We start from the raw sequence: 20162 nt of genomic DNA on the forward strand, positions 1-20162 counted from the left end.
CTCCCTCCCTGCCCCACAGTCACTCCCTCTTTTGCTTTCAGTGCACGCAGGAGGCTTTTCCAAGCTTGAGGCGGCCGTGGACATACTGCAGGACAAGATAAATAACATCCAGAAGTCCAGGCTAAAGGTCAGTATCCCTCTCAGGAAGGAGTTTTTGAGACGATGAGGGCTGGAGGCAAGCAGGAGGCGGACTGCCCCCCGTACCCCTCCTGGGTGGAGCATCTGCCCGCCAGCTGCCAGGTGGCCTGGGGGCGCAGCAGTGCCAAGGATGCGGCTAGGGTGGGTCCAGGGCGGGTGGCTGCGGATCCCTTCCAAGGAGTCCCATGCGGCTGTTCCACACTGTCCAGAACGCACAGGTCAGGCACCTTCTTCCTGGCCTCAGGCCTCTTCCAGCCACAGCAGCCTCAAAAGCCGTCTGTGTCTCCCTTGTTTAGGAAGAGGAACTTGAGAGAGTTTGGGGCACCCAAATAGAGTCCATGAAGAATCACTACGTCGTGCTGGACCGCTTGGTGGGAAAGCTCCAGGCTCGTGTGGATGAGTTCAAGGTTTGGAGGCCTGGGGTCCCCGAAGGGCAGGCCAGGGGAGAGCTCCTCCCCGGGCCTTCACCGCTCCCTGTGGTTTTACAGAAGGGGGTGCACTGAAGCCTGGGGAGCCAGGGGACATTTTACTGTGTGTAACTTACACTTTAATTAAGAATAAATCCCACACACATACACAGAAGGGCCTGAGCAGTGCCCATCTGTGGCCTGTGTATCAACAGAGTGAGGCTCTGTGACATCTGCTGAATGAGTCAGCAGGATGAGAATTTCTTGCCCCAGCAGTTACACTCATGGCGTTTGCCCTAAGTCAGCCCACTCTGGGGGAACGAGCTTCTCTGAACTCTCAGCTCTGCAGCCTTTCTGGAACAGCAGGGTTGCCAAGTTGCCAGGCTGGCCTCAACTTGAGATCCTCCTGCCTCAGCCTCCTGAGTCACTGGGATTACAGGTGTATGTCATCGTGACTGGCCCCATGGGGACTTCTAAGTGCAGGGCAGAGGGCTTTTGGTAGAACTTACAGGATGTAAAAACAAGGAGGGGGGTGCAAAGCAAACCCCTGGCACTGTGATCACTCTCCATGTCATTACTGTGTCACCCGTTGGGGCATGTAGGGGACTCTGCAGGGAAGAGAAGTCATTGCAAAGGGACTGACGCATTGCCTAAGGCAGGGGCTGGAAGGGAGAGCTCGCTATCTTCTGAGGGTCTGTGTGTGGATGGAGGATTTGCAGGGCCGCGTGCTCGGGCTTCTGTGAGCAGCACTGACCAGGAGCCACGTGGTCCTCTGCCAACTCGGGGCTCTCTGTTAGCCTCTGATCTTCAGCGAGGCCTGGGTCACCATGTCGTGGGGCCCCTCCTCTGTGGACTAGAGCGAACTGACCTCAGCTCCAGGCCAGGCCCTGCATAGGGGGAAGAAGGGTGTAGTAGCTGTCACTCAGGGAAGAAGCAGCCAGCCGAGGCCCACCAAACGGCACAAGGCGGAGCACACAGGGCCTTGTCCTGTCCTCCTTCCTGCTCTCATGCCATCAGGATATGATTGCCCATAAAAGTCACCTGGGAGGAACCTGAAACATGACTTTCGTCCAGCATGTAACTCCTGCAGCCTGTGCTCAACACCCCGTGAATGAACACAGGCTGCAGGGCATCAGCAGGGCTGTCCGGCCTCCCGCAGAGACCCAGGGAGGCCGTGCTCATGCTGCAGACCCGTCTGCAGGAAGAAGTGCCACTGCCCTGCTTTCACCGGCGTCTGCCCAAACGTGATGGACACGACAGGGGTCTTGAGAAACTCGGATCCTACTGTGATGAGGTCTTAGCAGACACTGCTTTGTGTGCTGGGCTCTTGTGTCGTCACCGGAGATGCTTTCAGGCAAGAAGCCAGGCTTGTGAGAGTATAGCAGTGTTTATTAGCGGAGGGGGAGCACCCTCAAGGAGATAGCGGGTCCTCCCAGAGGAGGGGCAGCTCACATCTTTGTGTCCCGGCTTTTATTGGTTATGGTTCGGGTGGGAACTGTGCCCCAAAATCTCTCCTGTGAGACCGTGCAAGAGGGTTCACGTGATGAGATTCGCAGGGTATGAATCTCCTGATGGGGATTAACTGGGCGGTGACTCCAGGCAGGCAAGGCGTGGCTACAGGAGCTGGTCGCTGGGGCACGGCCTTGGGTTTATATTTTGTCTGTGGGGGGGAGCGCTCTCTTTCTGCTTTCTGATGTGATGTCCTGGGCCCCTTTCCTCCACCACACTCTGCCCCCAGGATGTCCCGCCTCACTGGAGCCATAAGGACTAGAAGTGGCCATCTATAGACGGAGACCTCTGAAACTGTGAGCTCCAAATCAACTTTTCCTCCTCTAATTGGTCTTGTCAGGTCTTTTGATCACAGCAGTGGAAAAGCTGATGAAAACAATTGGGGAAAGAGGTAGACTGTTGGAAGATCTCCACCAAGTGTCCCCTTGGTTCTGGATTGACAAGCTACCCTAGCTAGCAACCTGTGGGCAGCCCTTGCTGGCCTGGCTGGCGGGTCCTAATTGAAAATGGCTTTATAACTAGAAGTTATGGGCCCGGTGGGCTCTGGTCTTGTTCATTCTGCTCTCCTACGTCCGGGAATCTCTGGTCTTTTGCATAGTGTCTTGCTTAAGGAGTCTTGGCAATTAGACTGTCCAGCAAACATACCTTCGTCCTCTCCGGAACTTACCATTTTCTACCTGTTGTTAGAGGAGCTGATTATCTGGCTGAGATCAGGCAGGGGTCTTGACACAGCTGCTTTGTGCGACCTTGAGGCCCCACTGAGGCAGGGCTGGTCATAACCGATATGCTCCATGCTACTTTCTTAAACTCCTAATTAACTACCACCTAACACTCCTAGTCATTTATCTTTGCTCAGCAAACGTTATTGAGTGTTCTCTCTGCACTGGGCATGCTCTAGGGGCTGGGACACAGCTGCCAACACCACAGACGCTGGCCTGTCCCTCCTGTTTGTGCCTGGGGTGGTGGCAGGATTCGTTTTCAACTGCAGCATGATTTACATGCCTAAATCTTAAGTATGAGAGCTGAGGTCATTCTTATCTGATCACAGTCCAATCAAAATGGAGACATCTCCATGGTCCTAGAAAGTTCCCTTTCCCAGGGGAACACCCACTGTCCAGAGGTAGCCACTGTTCTGTCTTCCATCGCCCTAGGTTAGTTTTGCCTGCTTTTGGACTTCACATAAATGGGACCATACCGTGTGTGCTTATGTGCGACTGTGCTCCACTGGAGTGTCTGGAGAGGTTGTTTTGCGGAGGAAAGACCCTTGTAAACCATGGGGGTCCCAATGACTTGGGAGGCTGAGGCAAGAGGATTGCAAGCAAGTTCAAGGCCAGCCTCAACAACTTAGTGAGACCCTGTCTCAAAATAAAAAGTGCTGGGGGTGTAGCTCAGTGGAAGAGCACCCACAGGTCCACTCCTCAGTGCTGCAATCAAAAAAAGAAAAAAAGAGAGAAAAAGACCTGTCAAACCATTTCCAAGGTAGCATGCCACTTTTCACTCCCCACAATTGTGCACATCCTCCTCAACATTTAATATTGTCGATCTTTTTTATTTCAGAAATTCTTGTGGGTATGGAATATTATTTCATTATTCTTTATTATTTGGGGATGAGTTCTCATTAAGTTGCTGAGGCTGGCCTTGAAGTCTGTGCCTTTTTTTGGCATGGGGATCGCGCCTGGCATCTCATGTGAGTGGTCTTCCCATCTCCTGAGAGGGTGAGAGCACTCTTCCCGCTCCCGGGAGGCAGGATAGAGAAGACAGGGAGCCAGACCTGTGTAGAAGCCATGGGATCCCGAGAAGCACCTTGGACTCAGCAGACTTAAGGGTGGGAACGTCCAGTAAGGACTTTCCGGCTTTTGCTCAGAGGGAACAGGTGGCCTCCATCCGGGCCTGCTGCCTACGACCTCCTGAATTCGTGTTTGGTTTGGGTGAGGGGTCGTGGAGAAGGGGTCCGTCTCTGGGTGGGTCAGGGTTAGGACAGAGAGAAGGAGGAAATGGAAGCCAGGACACGGGTGACCCTAGAACCCCCAGGATTCCCCAAGGCCTTGAGGAGGGCTTTGGACATCCTCTGGGCTCAGAATGGGGGTGAGCTGTGTCCATTTTGCGCTCATCCACCCCAGGGGGCACATTTCCCTGGGCCAAAATGAAGGCCAGAGACTTGTCCCTGACTCATCTCACTGAATGCCGTGGGTCCAGTCTGCTTCCTTCTGTCGTGTGGACTCTTGGAAGCTCATGCTGACCCAGTCTCGTCCATGAAACTAGACAACCAGTAGGCAGTCACCGACACAGCCTGTGACGATAAAAGCTTGAGTCGGACACGGTGGCGCACCCTGAAATCCCAGCAGCTCTGGAGGCCAAGGCAGGAGAGGTGACAACCTGGGCAACTTCTCAAGACCTGGTCTCAAAAATTTCCCACCGACGGGGAACGTAGCTCAACGGGTCCAATCCCCAGTACCAAAAATAAATAAATAAATAAAGACATCAACTCGAAAATTGCAAGTCCTCCTGCCACACTGCAGACTTGACCAAAGCCTTCAGCCTCGCCCCTGCCCCGGCTCCCGGGCTCTGCTGACCACACGAAGCTGACTGTTGGGAGACGCTCACCAGCCCCAGGTGTCCCCACGGAGTGGATGGCACATCATTAGAGAAGAACCCCTGTGCGGAAGTTCAGGGCCGGCGGGTGCGGTGGCGCAGCCTGTAGTCCCAGTGACTTGGGAAGCTGAAGCAGGAGGTCACAGGTTCGAGGTCAACGTGGGTGACTTCGTGAGACCCTGTCTCAAAATAAAAAAATAAAAAGGGCTGAAGATGTGGCTCAGTACTGGAGCACCCTGAGTTCAAACCCCAGTACTGGAAGAAGAAAGAGAGCGCAAGGAAAGGAGGAGGAGGAAGAGAGACGCAGACAAAGGACAGCGAACAGCCCAGCTCACCCAGTGGGAGGCAGCCTGCTCCTCTGGCTCGCAGAGCAGCTTTGGGTTGGGCCCTAATTCAGCCACTGACTGGGCTCATCAGTTTCCTATTGCTGCTGTAACAAATCACCACAAACTGGGCGTCTGAAAACAGTAAACATCTATTTCCTCCCAGGTGTGGAGCTAGAAATCCGAAATCAAGGCCCTGATGAGGCCTCATCCTTCCAAGGCTCTGGGAACACCCCTCCTTGCCCCTCCTGGCTTCTGGTGGGTGGGAGTTCCTCAGCCTGTCAGGGCATCATTCTGAGACCACGTCTTTCTGGGCATGTGGCTCTTCCTGTGCTTCTGGGTGTCTTCCTGTGGCCTTCTTATGGGACGTCAGTTATTGGATTTGGGGCTCATCCTACTCCACTGTGAACTTACACTAACTACATCTGAATTTTGGGGGAGGTCATGAATTTTGGGGGAGCTGTTATTCAACCCAGGTCACAGGTGTCCCAGGCAGTTAGAGTCCCACCTAACCACCTCCTCTCTATTTCTGGATTTTTAACTACAGTAGTTAAGTGTGCATCCCGAGCCAAGAAGCCAAGCCCTGGCACTGGACTTGATAAGCCCCAAAGACCAGCATTGGTCAGGGGAAACAGCTGGGCTGGAGGTCAAAGCAGGGGCTCCCGCCCACACTTCCTCTTCCTGCTTAGACCTCCGAAGCCCTCCTGGGGGCCAGGTAGATGTGATGGAGCTGTGCGTTAATTAGAATTAAGTTTGACTTCAACAAATGAGGTCTAAGTGTATTTCTCTTTTGTGTTCAAGAAATCCAGATGGTCAATCCAGGGAAGGCAGGTGCTCCACAGTGTTGGAGATCTAAGTTCCATTTTTCTTCTTCTCCTCTGTGACTTCCATTCATAAAAGTCACCTTATGATCCAAGATGGCTGCTGACATTCCAGTCATTAACACTCAAGCCAGCCACCGAGAGGACACAGAATTAGGAGAGTTAAAGACACCCACCCACCTCCATTTACACCCCCGTGGCCAGACCAATCTGTAAGGAAGGCTGTGAGAAAGTGGTCTCGGTTCTGAGAAGCTGAATCCCACCTGAAAGTTGGGAGTTCTGTTCCTAAGGGTGAGAGCCAGACAAGATATGAAGGACAAAGTAGAAGAAGCCTTCACAGCTTTGAGGAAAAGTGACCCAACCTCTGGGGACAGGGAAGGCGATTCCCAAGATGGTTAGCTTTGTTCCTCTCACGGGGGAGTAGCTGCTTCGTGGTGTCACGGGGGGAGGAGAGGTTCCCCCAGCACTTGGGCACAGTGTGTGCCACACATAGATGGGGATCCCCACTGAGACACCGTTGCAGACCAGATGAGGGGGACCAGCCGTCACCCTGGGTTGTGCTCCCTTGGGTGGGCCTCCTCCCAGGGGGCTGCTATTCTGAGTCCCACAGGCACTGGGAGCCCTGAGGCCACGCCTTCTAATGTGCCCACCTGCCTGCTGTCCACCCACCCTGTTGTCCCCTCTTAGCGCGTGGCAGGGGTGGAGGCACAAGGCCGATGTCCTCAGGCTGCAAAGGTGGCTGACAGCCTTCGCTTCTGTGCTTAGAATCTCCAGGCTCAAATCAGAAACCTGGAGCAGACCAAGGCGAATAAGAGCTCGCTGGAGGAGGAGCTTCGAGAAGTGAGTGGCCAGAGGGTCCCCTCCCAAGCCCCGGCTCCCCACCAGGGAAGAGGAGCCACCCAGGCAGAGCCTTCCAGAATCCTCTGCCTTGGTTCCTACAGGCAGGCTGGGAGGCTTCTCACAAGTCGTCCTCACCACCCAGTGACACTGTCACATAAACTTAAAAACCAGGCACCAACTTCCCTGTCGCAGGAAAACCTTGGCTTGCCTCATAGATCCCGAGGAGGATCCCAACATAGATCCCAAGGGCTGGACGTCCAGGCTCCAGAGGGCTGAGGTCTCCCAGTCCCCCCCTCCAGTAGCCCTGCCCCCTGCGCCCCCTCTCTCCCTAGAAAGCTGACAAGAGCTCCCTGGCAAGCAAGGCGAACCGCGCAGACCTGGAGACGGTCGTGACCGAGCTGCATGAGACGTTTCAGAGCATCTTGTTCAAGCTCACGACCCAGAATGACCACTGGAAGAATGCTGTGGAGCAGCTCAAGAAGGAACTGAGCACCAAGGTGAGCACCTGGCCCCGCTGTCCCCTGCTGCGGGACGGATTACTTCAGGACTTTACGGCTTCCACAGCAAATGCTCACAGCTGTGAGGAGCAGGAATTGGGGAGCAGCTTAGCTGGGTGGCCCAGGATCTCCCACAATGTCACAGGTAAGGTGTTGTCCAGGGCTGCATCTGAAGGAGCTGGGAGGAACCATTTCAAAGACAGCACTCTCACAGGCTACTCAAGAGGCTAAAGCAGGAGGATCACAAGTTTGAGGCCAGCCTCAAACTTATTTAGGTAATTTATTGAGTCTCAAAAAAATAAAAAGAGCTGGAAGTGTAGAGAGGTAGAGTGCCCCGGGTTCAATCTCCAGGACCACAAATTAATTAATTAATTTAAAAAAGAATCTTCAGTTCTTTATCACAAGACCTCCTCCTCAGAGCCACTTGAGTGGCCTCATAACATGGCTCCTGACATCCCCCCGAACAAGTGACCCAAGGAAACACGCAAGAATCTGCACAGTCTTGTGTGACTGCACCCCGGAAGCACCCTCCCTCACTTCTGTGATATCCTGTTGGTTACCTAAGTCACCCCTGTTCAACGAGAGGGGCCTACTTGGTGGTGTGAATTCCACGTGGTACAGCTGGACAGCGTCTTGCAGGCTGACCTCCATTGTTCTCCTGGCAGGACCCCCGCAAAGGCAGGGTCTGAGGGGGCCTGGGGGAACCATGCCGGTCCTTGATTGATTCATCTGAGGTGCCAGACCCAGAGAATGTCCAGGGAATCACAGCCCTGCTGCCCCTTGTGCACACACAGAGAGAGGCAAGAACAGACAGACTGACAGTGTGAGGCTGTGTGGCTCAATGCCAGGGGGTAGGAAGAGGGTACAGAACAGAGATTGTCCTAGGTTAAGATCACAGCAGCCCAGATGATCAGACGCAACACAGGAAACAGTGTTACTTTTTTTCCTGGTCCAGTTGAGCCAGTTCCAAACCTGGTCTTCAAATGTGACCCAAGTCAGGAATTCTCACTAATTATATTAGATGTGATCATGGAATTATGATTATGAATGAAAGCATCCCCATCTTTTAGAAACACTCAGATATTCATAAGTGAAATGTCATGATTTCTGTAACTCAAAAAAATAATAATAATGATAAACCAGGCGCGGTGGCGCACGCCTGTAATCCTAGCAGCTTGGGAGGCTGAGGCAGGAGGATTGCGAGTTCAAAGCCAGCCTCAGCAACAGTGAGGCACTAAAGCAATTCAGTGAGACCCTGTCTCTAAATAAAATACAAAATAGGGCTGGGGATGTGTGGCTCAGTGGTTCAGAACCCTTCAGCTCAATCCCTGGTACCCCCCAAAAAACTAACTAAATAAATAATGTATCAAACAAAATAAGGCAAGTTGGGCACAGTGGCATATGTCTATAATCCTAGGCCCCCAGGAGGCTGAGGCAGGAAGATCACAAGGCAGAGGCCAGCCTCAGCCACTTAGTGTTAGCGACCCTGTTTCAAAAATACAAAATAATGGGGTTGAGGCTGTAGCTCAATGGCAGAGCATTTGCCTAGCATGTATGAGGCCCTGGGTTCAATCCTTAGCACTGCATAAAAATAAAATAAAGGCATGCTGTTCATCTTCAACTACAAACAAACAAACTAGTTATTTAAAAAATATAAAATGAAAGGGCTGGGGATTTAGCTCAGGGGGTTAGTGTCCCTGGGTTCAATCCCCAGGAACAAATAAGAATAAAGCAAATATAGCAACATGTTAATAACTACTAAATCTAGGTGATGGATATGTGGTGGGTAATTATTCTAGTCTTTCTGCTTTTCTCTGAGATTTTCCAGATGAAGAGCTTCTTGTGTGGTTGCTGTTTTAAGTGACTCCATACTCATTGCTTTCATTTCTGTATTATTTCCAGGGGGCACCAGGGACTGAACCCCAGAGTGCTCTACCACTGAGCCACATCCCTAGCCCTTTTATTTTATTTTTTTAACTTTATTTTTATTTATTTACTTATTTTTTTATGTGGTGCTGAGGATCAAACCCAGCGCCCATGCATGTTATGCAAGCACCCTACCACTGAGCCACAACGCCAGCCCCCCAGCCCCTTTTATTTTTTTTAATATATTTTTTTAAGAGAGAGAGAGAGAGAGAAAGAGAGAGAGAGAGAGAGAGAATTTTTTTAATATTTATTTTTTAGTTTTCGGCGGACACAACATCTTTGTTTGTATGTGGTGCTGAGGGTCGAACCCGGGACGCATGCATGCCAGGCGAGCGCGCTACCGCTTGAGCCACATCCCCAGCGCCCCCTTTTATTTTTTAAGAGAGGGTTTCACTAAGTTGCTTAGGGTCTTGCTAAGCTGATGAGGCTGGCTTTGAACTTGTGTTCCTCCTGCCTCAGCCTCCTGAACTGCTGGGCCCAACCCTTTTATTTATTTATTAATTTCAGGCAAGATCTTGCTAAGTTACCTAGGCTGGCCTCAACCTTGGAATCCTTCCGCCTCCGCCTCTGAATAGCTGGGATGACAGGCGTATGCCACTGCGCCCCGCTCCTTTCTGTATTTTTAACTGTGGTGAAAGTCACAGAACACAAAATCAACCAGTCTGCAGTGAACCAGTCAATGGCATTCACGCTCACAGTGCGCTGCCCTCACCTCAGTCTAGTTCTGAGACATTCGCATCTTTCCAAAAGGAAACCCAGTGTCTTTAGCAGTCACTCCCTTCTTCCCCGCCCTGGCCCCCGGCAACCACTAGTCTCCATGCGCACACACCTGTTCTGGATGTTTGTCATGAAGGGAACCACACAGTATGCGCACTCTTGTGTCTGAATTCTTTAGTTTAGCACCATGTCTTTGAAGCGCATTCATGTCATAGCATGGGTCAGAACTTCATCCCAAGAAAAATGAAATTATGTCCACACAAAATTTTCCATGTGAATCTTCATAGGAGCATTAGTTATAATAGCCAAAAGGTGGAAAACACCCAGTGTCTATCAACAGAGGAATTAATTAACAAAATGTAGTATATCCAGTGCTGGACATGTGGTGCATGCCTGTAATCCCAGCGACTTGGGAGGCTGAGGCAGGAGGATCGAAACTTCCAGGCCAGCCTCAGCAACTCGGTGAGACCCTGTTTTAAAAAATAAAAATAAAAATGGCTTGGGATGTGGCTTAGTGATTAAGCACCTCTGGGTTCAATCCCTGGTACCTCCCCTCTCAAAAAAAAAAAAAAAAAGTATATCCAGAGGCTGGGGTTGTAGCTCAGTGGTAGAACACTTGCCTGGTACGTGTAAATCCTCAGCACCACATAAAAATAAATAAAAATTAAAATAAAGCATTATGTATATCTACAACTAAAAAAATTTTTAAAAGTATATCCAGGGGTTGGGGTTGTGGCTCAGTGGTAGAGCACTTGTCTAGCAAGTATGAGGCACTGGGTTTGATCCTCAACACTACATAAAAATAAATAAATAAATGTCTAACTACAACAAAAAAATTTAAAAAGTATATCCATATGATGGAATGATATTTGATCATGCTATTCCATGCTTCATATCATGTAGCATGAATGTAGTACAGTAGAATATTATTCACCCATAAAAAGGAATGAAATTCTGATGCATGCTGCAACATGGGTGAATCTTGAAATAGTTTGCCAAAGGAAAGGGGCCAGATGCCAAAGGCCAACTATTGTATGATATTTTTGTGAGGTGTCCAGAATGGGCAAATCCAATAAATGCAGAAAGTAGGTTAGTGGTTGCCAGAGCCTGGGCTTTGGAGGAAATAGGGGGCTTCTTTGGGGAATGATGCAAACATTCAAAAATTGATGGTGATGGTCCTTTGTGAGTATACTAAAAGTGGCTGAATTAGCTACTTCACAATCAGACCCTTAATAAATATGTGAGGACTATGTGAAGGTCAGATGCATGTGGACCATGGGGAGAATGGGCAGTTGGGCAGTAGGTTTGGAGGTGGTAGCTGGTGGTGTTTTTGCCTTGGCCTCTGGGAAGCTCACTTTGCGGTTCCCCTCTACCAATGGCACCCGTGAGGGCTGTGGGCTTTAGCCCAAGCCCATTCATTTCCCCCTTCTTCTCATTCTCATTATGGAGGTTTGCAGGTTGCTGCAGATCCCTTTCCGAGGGAGCTGGGTGTGGCTGGTTGACCGGCTGTCTTTTCTCCCCTGGGCTGGCAGCTGGTGCACAGTGACCTGGACCTTCTGAAGAAGGGCCTGGAGGAGGTCTGGGAAGCAGTCAAGAAGCTGCTGCTGGAGGGCCTGCTCTACGACCCCGACAGCGCCGCGGGCTTCAGGAGGCGAGCGGCGGGAGGGCTGCGGCTGCCAGCCTCAGGCACCCCTGGATTCCAGACCATGGGCACAGGGTCAGGTCTGGGACCCGAGTGGGCAGCTCTGCTGCCTCTGGCTGCAGGGCTCCAGGCCTTTTGCTGCAAACGAGGATACTGAGGCTCAGAGAGGGAAGGGACCATGTGGACCATGGGAGGCCGGGGCACATCTGGGGCCTGGGCCAGGGACCCTGACCGTCCACCCAGACAGTCCCGCAGAGGGCCCCAGTGTCAGAGGGGGCTGCAGCCCTCAGCTCGCAACGGAGGAGGGTTGGACGGGCGGGAGGCACAGCACGTTCAGTCTCGGACCAGGACACAGACGGTGCTGGGGCGGGAGTGGGGGGACCTGGCCACCCCTGATGCCCGACCGCCTACCTTTCAGGAAACTCTTTGAGCGGGTGAAGTGCATTTCCTGCGACCGGCCAGTGGAGATGATGACCGGCCCGTGAGTACCGCGCCAGGGACGGTAAAGGCCACGTGTGCCCGCCCAGGCACCGTGCTGCAGAGATCAAGTAAAATGCACCCCTGTGCTCCCTAAAGGCCTGCACTGTATACATACCGGTGTGCACCGCGCTCAGGCAGGGTCTGCAGAGCTCCAGCCGCACATGTCCTCTCTAGACCCCTTCCTCCCCTCTTCTCTTTTGTGTGTTGGACCTGGGGTTTGAACCCAGGGCCTTGTGCATGCGAGGCGAGGCAAGTACTCTACCAACTGAGTGTATCCTCAGCCCCCTCCTCCTCTCTTCTGGTGATGGCAGGCACTGCTTCTCTCCTTGTTCTTTCGCCAACCCTATCTAGGGTCTGACTCAGTGCTCCACCCCACCCCCCAAAAATAAAGAAAGAAAATAAAAAGGAAGGAATCATTGTCAGCAAGAGCACAACTTTGTTCTACTTGCTGGTCCAATACTTGCATAATATGAAATTAATTATTTTATTATTATTATTATTATTATTTGCAGTGCTGGGACTCTAAATCAGGACTTCATGCACGCTAGTCAAGCACTCACCCCCCGCCAGCACTACCTCAGCCCTAAAATGAACCATTTTAAAATGAATAGTGGTCCCTTGGTGGCACATTCCTGTAACCCCAACTACTTGGAAGGCCAAGGTGCTGCCAGCCTAAGCAACTTAGCAAGCCCCTGGCTCTAAATAAAATAAAGGTGTGAGAATGTAGTCAGTGCTAGAGCATGTGGGAAGTCCTGGGTTCAATCCCCAACACTGCAAAAATTAATTAAATATAAATAAAGTGGTTGGGATCGGTGGCACATGCCTGTAATCCCAGAGACTTGGAAGGCTGAGACAGGAGAATTGCAAGTTTGAGGCGAGCCTCAACAATTTAATGAGACCCTCTCTCTAAAAATAAATAAAGTAAAGAGTTCAGTGGCATTTGGTGTAGTCACGGTGTAGTGCAACTCTTGCCTCCAATCCCAGGGCCCTGTTTAGTCCCCCAGGCCCACTGGCACACTAGCAGTCACTTCCCCCTGCCACCTCCCCTCCAGCCCCTGGCAGCCACTAATCCACTTTCTTTTTTTAATATTAATTTTTAAAATAATATTAATTTTTGTAATTGGACACAATATATTTCTTTCTTTATTTATTTTTATGTGGTGTTAGGCGAGTGCTCTGCCCCTGAGCCACAACCCCAACCCCCACACTGATCCACTTTCTATCTCTATGGGGTTGCCTTTTCTGGATGTTTCCTATAAATGGAATCAGACCACATATGGCCTTGGAGGCTGGCTTCTTCCACTTAGCAGAGTGTTTGTAAGGTTCCTCTAGGTTCAGTATGAGCCTGTGCTTCACTCCTTTTTACCACTGAATAAGATGCTGTTGTGTGGATAGAGCACATTTTGCTTACCCCTTCGTCTCTTGATGGACATCCAGTTGTTGTACCTCTTAGCTATTGTGACTAGTGCTGCTGTGAACATCTGTACATGTGTATTTGCTTGAACACCTGTCTTCAGTTCTTTGGGGTAGAAGTTCTTTGGAGTGGAAGTGCTGGCTCTAAGGTAACTCTGTGGTTGACTTTTTGAGGAGCTTTCGGGCAACAGTCTGTCCTGACACCAGGACCTGACAGGGCCCTGCAGTGCTGGTCCAGTCCTGGGACCCAGGGAGTTTGCCACCCTCATGCCACCTCCTCCTTCATGGAGGAGCTGTGGAGCCTCAACAAGATTTCCCTTTCGAATCACAGGTATCTAGCTGCAGTATTATTTATAGTAGTAAAAACGCTGGAGACAAGCGCCATGGTGAACAGGCACGTGTGTCAGCCTGCACAAGCCACGACCTTGTACGGGGACGCCGTCTGGTGCAGTGCTGTGCGCTGTGGAAAATGGCGGGTAGCCGTACTGTCCAGTCCAGGAGCCACAGGACACGTGTGGCTGTTGAGCCCTGGCACTGTGGCTAATGCGATTGAGAAAATGACTTTTAAATTTTATTAAAACTTAATTAGGGGCTGGGGTTGTGGCTCAGTGGCAGAGCGCTTGCTTCACATGTGTGAGGCACGGGGTTCAATTCTCAGCACTGCATATAAATAAATAAATAAAATAAAGGTCCATCGACTCTAAAAAAATTTTTTTAAATTAATTTACATGCATATTAAAATGACCACATGTGGCCAGTGGCTAGTGTATTGGATAACACAGCTGTGGAATATCACTTAATAACCTGAAAAATGTTTGCAATAAATTATATGAGAATATCAAGCAGTATGTGTTGTTATCCTAACTTTAAAATTACATAGACATGGAAGAAAGCTGGAAGAGCATATCTCAGTATCCCGTCACCTGGTTACAGCGCTGTGTTTCCTTTTGCATTTCTATAATTTATGAAACGTTAACGATCAGTGTGTTACTGAAAAGTCTTGTGGTGACTCAACATGCCCACAGTGAAGGGCATGGTGTTTATTGTTCTGTCCAGTCTCCTCTGCACATGTCTGCTCCGCGGAGCTGCCCAAGAAGGCTGCCGTGATCTTCTTTATTTTTATTTCCTTATTGAGGCAACACCCAGGGCATAAATCTCACCACTGTGAGGGAAGGGTCAAGTGGCATGTGGTATGTTTCAAGGTTGTGCAGTCGCCACCCTGCACCATGGAACTGTGTCTCCTTCCCATCCTTGCCCAGCCGCCGGAAGCCTCCATCTGCAGCCTGAGGATTTACCTAGTCTGGCTTTTACTTTAGTGACCAGAACAGGGGTGGAGCCCAGGCCCTCTCCAGTGCCAGGACCAGCATGATTGTTGTTCATGTGTTTGTGTCTTTGATTGTCAGGGTTCCTCAGAGCCCAGGCACGGTGGCCCTGAGGGTGGGCGTGTCCAGGTCTGCACCTCCTTCCTTTTCCTGGTGGAGGTGGGAGCCTGCAGCCACCACCACGCTTTTGTCCTCCACAGGCAGCTCATCACCATACGCAAAGCCCGCCTGCTGTCAAAGCTGCGGCCAGCCAGTGCCAACAGCTACGAATACCTACAGCGCCAAATGGTGAGGTGAGGCTGCAGAGCGGTCCTGGGCAGGTCTGCCACCCCTACTCCTGCCAAGACATATCCACCAGTGCCAGGACCAAAGACCGACACCCAGGGTGTTGCTAACCCTCTGTGATTGGAGGTGGCCTGGGCAGAGGACAGGAGCCAATGTTGTTCTATCAGGACTGTTAGGTGCTTCTAAATGGCGGTGGAGGGCAGGAATCTCCTTAAATCTCACAACCCCTCGTGAGCCGGGTGGACATGCCTGTTCCTGGTGGAGAGCAGTGATCAGGACCCTCCAGGAGCCCCCCCTGCGGCCCACCTGGCCTGTTGGGCCCTCCCAGCCTGCCAAGGTGTACTCCCTGGTCATCCCATTTCACAGTTGGGGAAACTGGCACAGAGAGCTTATGTGACTGCCAAGGTGTTGGCTAGTAAGTGGCAGAGCTGACACAGACTGGCTGGCCCCCTGGTCTCACCTCCCCCCACCCCTGGACATCCTAGGCTCTGGAGGCCCTAGAGGCACCCAGCCCTGTGGGAATGACACCTGGAGGAGGGACTTAAGGGCCTGATCTGGTTCCCTGGCCTCCTGTGCTTGACTCGTGAAGCTGCAGATCAAGAGTATGTGCCTTGTCAAACCGGGCCAGGCTCCAGGAGCGCTTGGCCCTGGGAATGTGGAAGCTGGTTTATCCCCTCCCAGCTGTGTGTGTCTGCACTGCCCGCCAGGCCCAGGCCTGCCTGCTGTGCCATCACACCCTTGACACGGGCCAGGCCCAGGAGCAGAGGGTCTCCAGGGGCTGATGACTCTCTGCTCTGCACAGGGAACAGCTGCAGCTGCAAGAGGACGGCCTGCACACTCTGGGCTCTCAGCAGGACTGGGGCGACAGCCTCCGAAATGACACCACCCTCAAGTTCAAGCCAGGGGAACTGTCAACACTCTACCCCTATGGGGACCCCCAAGTGTTAAACTATGACACTGTGAGTCTGGCCGTCAGGGTGTCCCAGGCCCAGGCGTGGGCTGGACCCCAGGCCACGGGCATCTCTGGGAGGCTGTGCTCTGACTTCAGGACCTCTGCATGCATCGGGAGGGTAGCAAGGTGGAGGCCTTGACCAGTGACGCAGACCGTCCCACAGGCCGAGGTGGACATCCTGGGAGTGGACGGGATTCTGTACAAAGGCCGAATGAACACTCAGTTTGGGGCCCAACCCTTGACCACTGCAGAGAAGGAGTTGGCAGGTGAGAGGCGTCGGGTCCTCCCTCCGAATACCCCTGCCCAGGTCTCCCTGTGCCAGGTAGCTGAGGGGAGGCAGTGGGGCTCAGGGCTGCTGCCATCCCTAGCTGGGAAGCATAATAGTCACTTGCAAAAATGGGGTCCCCAGTGTATGCTGGGAAACAGTGGGGAGCAAGAGATGGGCTATTGCCTGCAGGTGATTCATGCAGGGGACAGACCACAGTAAATATCTGAAAGGCAAGAATCCATGGTTACAAACAGATAAAACTGACCTGAAGGGAGACACTGGTGATGGGAGAGTTGTGCTAAGGGACCCTGGCTGATGGCGAAGGATTGGGCAGCTGCCCTGACACCTCTGAAGGGGAAAAAACATTACTTGGTGAAAAGGGGTGGGGAGGGAGGAGAGCAGTCCAGGTGGAGGGAATATCAGGTTCAGTAGCCATTTGGTGGTCAGAAGCCAAGCACAGGCAGGAACTGGGAAGGGCAGTCCAGACTGTAGTGCAGAGACAAAGGTGGGGGTAGAGGAATGAGCAGGTCCAGTCCCTGGAGGCCTGTGTCCTAATCTCAAAGGCAGGGGTCAGACCAGGAGGAGCCCCAGACCCACAGGCACTTGCCCCGGTTGCTGTGGCCCTTGCAGCATGAGGGCTGGAGTTCCAGCCTCTCCCACCTGGGCCACCTTGGCTCTAATATTGAGAGGAGCATTCTCTGCACACCCCTTTGGGGCATTTTCCCTCTGAGAAGAGAGTTCTGAATTTGCTCCTTGGTAGAAGCCACACACAGCCCATGGGCCCGGCCGGGCAGGGTTGAGTCCATACTCTACCCATGGACGTTCCTCCTCCCAGACTGCCCTGAGGAGTAGAGAGCTCAACCCCAGACCCAGGAAAGGAAGCGGCAGCTCCCAGCGCTGGGTGCCTCAAAGGAGTGGACATTTATTCTCGAAGTCCTGGAGGCCACAAGCCCTAAGTCCAGGGGGAGCGGGCTCTGCTCCTCCAGAGGCACCGGTGCAGGACTCTGCAGTCTCCTGGGAATGGCTGCCTCACTCCAGCGTCGGCCTCTTCTTTGCGTCCTCCATGGCTCCTCCTCTTCTTCCTTAGGACACTTGCCTTTGGATTTAGGGCTCCATGTAACCCAGGATGATCTCACTGCAGGATCCTTCATTAAGCCCGCAGAGATCCTCTCCAATACACTTACGTACCTGGGTTCCAGGGGACATACTTATTGGGGACCACCAGGCAACCATTCCAGGTCACACCCTGTTTGCAGGAGGGCAGGTCACCACCTCCCTTGTCCTCTCCCCAGGCAGGATGTGGCTGCTCCAGGACTGCAGCTCTGATGGGAGGGGCTGGGCTGGGCTTCAGGGGTCACCAAGCAGGGTGACTTGAGGGTTTCGTAAGTGGCTAATAAGCCAGGCCCTCCCCGCCCGCCCCTGCCCGCAGCAACCTGGTGAGGCATCTCATCTACACACAGGGGAGGTCCACTGCTGGGAGGGCAGCCTCAGTGGAGGGGCTGGGACAGATGGAATCTCTGGTCCTATCCTCAACCCCATCTACCTTCCCCAAGGGTGTCACCCCCGAAGAGGGAGCTGAGGGGCTTCTCCCTGGTTGATGGTTCATTCCCAAGACCCACAAAGCACACAGAATTTGAACTTAGATGGCTCCAACATTTCGCCTCACTTGGGTGATGAAGCCAAACTAGTGTGAGAGTCCTCTAGAAGCCTGTCTGTGGCAGCACGTAGATCCACTCATGTGCTCACACAGAAGAACGTTGTCATCCAGAACAGACACCATATTCCAACCTAAAACTAGCCAGGCTGAGCCACCCGGCTCCGGAAGACTTCACCCATCCACCATCAGGACCCACTAAGCAGCAGCCCTTCATCTGCCCCCGCCCCCCAGGCCTCCAAAGGCAGCCCGTGGCCTTTCTGATTGTGATGCTGCAGTCCTCAGTCTAGGCCTGTGCAGAGGGACATCCGATCCTCAGGGCGCGCCCCGCAGTTGGTAGACAGGTGTGCAAGGCCTGCTCCGCAGGTGGGGCCTTCAGAGAGTGTCCACAGAAGCAGACTGAGCGCAGAAGGAAGGCAGCAGGAGGTGGTCAGAAGGGGCTCCAGGTGGAAGGATCAGGGCTACAGAGACAGGAGGAGTGTTCTGTGGGAGACGAAGCCTCGTCACGGCCAGTTGACTCTCCTAAAGCGTGTGGGCTCGGGCTCCTCTGTGGGTGCCATCACAGATTCATTGTCTTAGTTCTGGAGGTTGGAAGTCTGAGATCTGGAGGCTCCAGGGGCGAAACCACCCCTCACCTCTCCCAGGTAGAGGCCCCACCTTCTCTGTCCTCAGAGCACACCACACTGGCCTCCGCGTCTGCTATCATACCTCCAACTCCGTCGCCCTGGACCCTATGATTGCACTCAGGGCCCACCTGGATAACTGGGATAATTTCCCCACCTCAAACTCCTGCTCAATACAGTCCCCTTTCCACAGAAGGGATCAGGATGGTGGGCAGTCACAGTCACGGTGATTCTTGGCTGGACAGGAGCAGGCACGTGTTTTATGGTTCCATTTTCATGAAATGTCTGGAAGAAGCAAATTCATGGAGAAAATGAAAACAGTGGTTGCCAGGAGCTGGTTTGGCAATGGGGAGTGACTGCTTAATGGCATGCAGGATGCTTTTGGGGTGATGAAAGTGTCTTGGAACTAGATAGCGGTGGCGCCGTGCAGCTCTGTGAATGTATTCCATGCCACCGCACTGGGCGCTTTAAAGGGATAATTTTATGTTGTGTGAAATTACCTAAAAAAAAAAGGTGGGGGGCAAGATGGGGGTGGGGACTTTATGGGTCTGTCCCCAGCAGGAAATTTTTAGTTGTTATTGTACTGGGGTTGAATCCAGGGCCTCGGGCTTGCTAGACAAATTCTCTACCATGGAGCTACACCCCAACTCTTATTTTTTTTATTTTCAGAGTTTTGCTAAGTTGCTGAGACTGTTCTCGAACTTGGGATCCTCCGGCCTTAGCCTCCCAAGTTGCTCTAATTATAGCCATGCACTAGAGTTTCCCAGCAGGAATATCTAAAGAACTGACAGTGGCACACATCTATAGTCCCAGCTACTTGAGAGGCTGAGGCAAGAGGATCACTTGAGCTCAGGGATTGGAGACCAGCCTGGGAGACCTAGCAAGACTGTGCCTTAAAAAAAAAAAAAAAAGCATGTGCACACATTTATCATGCATGTGTGTAAAACAGAACTGCCAGACGCCTACCTCATGCAGTCCTTGTCTGCACCAGGCCAATTGCTTTTACTAATTGTCATGTCCCCTGGCTTGAAAAAGCCTTTGGGATGTCTGCTGTCCTGGTCTTAGCCTTGGGAGGATCTGGACTTAAGCAGAGAGGGAAGGACATTCACCCATGGGGACAGGAGGGTTGGAGGAGCTGGGGAGGCAGGGCTGGGTTAGGTTGAGCCTGATTTGAGGCCAGAGCTCTGGAAGACGCCTACCTGTTCTGGTCCTTTATTCTCAGCTGTCAAGGTTCCTTGTCCCCCAGCTAGAAACCTGTATGCTCCTGTGCGCTCCGGTGACTTATTCGGTACCATCTGCCCCCGTGAGTACCTCCCCCACCCTCCCATCCCACCTGGGGTTCTGCCAGGTCTCGGGTCCCTCTACTCACTGCCCGTTACCCTCACCCCCAGCCCCAAGGCTTGCTCTGTCCCACCTCATCCATCTCTCACCTGCTCTGTCAAGGTTCAGGCAGCCTGCTCACCCACACCTGGGCCCCAGGAAGACCCCTGTAGCAGCCCCCACCCAGCACTTTGCTCCCTGGACAGGGAAATGGTGCCTGCAGCTGTCCTGGGCTCCTGCTCCATCCTCAGGGGAGTTTATAGGCCCTGGGCATCATCACAGAAGCCTAGGCCAGGTGTCGGTCCCCAGGCGTCCACCTGGCTGCAGGGGTGGGACATAGGAGCCCACTTACTGCCCTGGGCCTGTTGGACTGCAGCCCAGGAGCCAGGTTGGGAGGAGCTGAGCCCTGTGCTCCCCTGACTGGTGTCACCGT

At 52.5% G+C, this 20162-nt stretch overlaps 1 protein-coding gene and 1 long non-coding RNA gene across 6 annotated transcripts in view; one reads left to right on the forward strand and one right to left on the reverse strand.

The window, feature by feature from the left end:
• CUNH16orf96 (chromosome unknown C16orf96 homolog) overlaps positions 1-20162 on the forward strand; it is a 39303-nt gene that overhangs the window by 16832 nt on the left and 2309 nt on the right. For all 5 annotated transcript variants that reach the window (XM_058579485.1, XM_058579487.1, XM_046444471.2 and 2 more), the window contains 10 exons: positions 42-127; positions 435-545; positions 6556-6630; positions 6963-7127; positions 11303-11487; positions 11831-11893; positions 14828-14920; positions 15715-15871; positions 16028-16130; positions 19632-19712. In XM_058579485.1, the coding sequence (XP_058435468.1) occupies positions 42-127; positions 435-545; positions 6556-6630; positions 6963-7127; positions 11303-11487; positions 11831-11893; positions 14828-14920; positions 15715-15871; positions 16028-16130; positions 19632-19712 (1119 nt within the window). The remainder of the gene's footprint in view (positions 1-41; positions 128-434; positions 546-6555; positions 6631-6962; positions 7128-11302; positions 11488-11830; positions 11894-14827; positions 14921-15714; positions 15872-16027; positions 16131-19631; positions 19713-20162) is intronic.
• Positions 17031-19709, reverse strand: LOC124092686 (uncharacterized). Its single transcript, XR_006851692.2, has 2 exons — positions 19376-19709; positions 17031-18694 (listed from the first exon to the last, which is right to left on the reverse strand). It is a non-coding gene; the product is annotated as an uncharacterized LOC124092686 (long non-coding RNA).

The sequence above is a fragment of the Marmota monax genome, unplaced genomic scaffold (genome assembly GCF_021218885.2).
Source record: "Marmota monax isolate L192 unplaced genomic scaffold, Marmota_monax_Labrador192_F-V1.1 WCK01_AAM20220418_F8-fsc00035, whole genome shotgun sequence".
In the NCBI taxonomy this organism is placed as follows: domain Eukaryota; kingdom Metazoa; phylum Chordata; class Mammalia; order Rodentia; family Sciuridae; genus Marmota; species Marmota monax.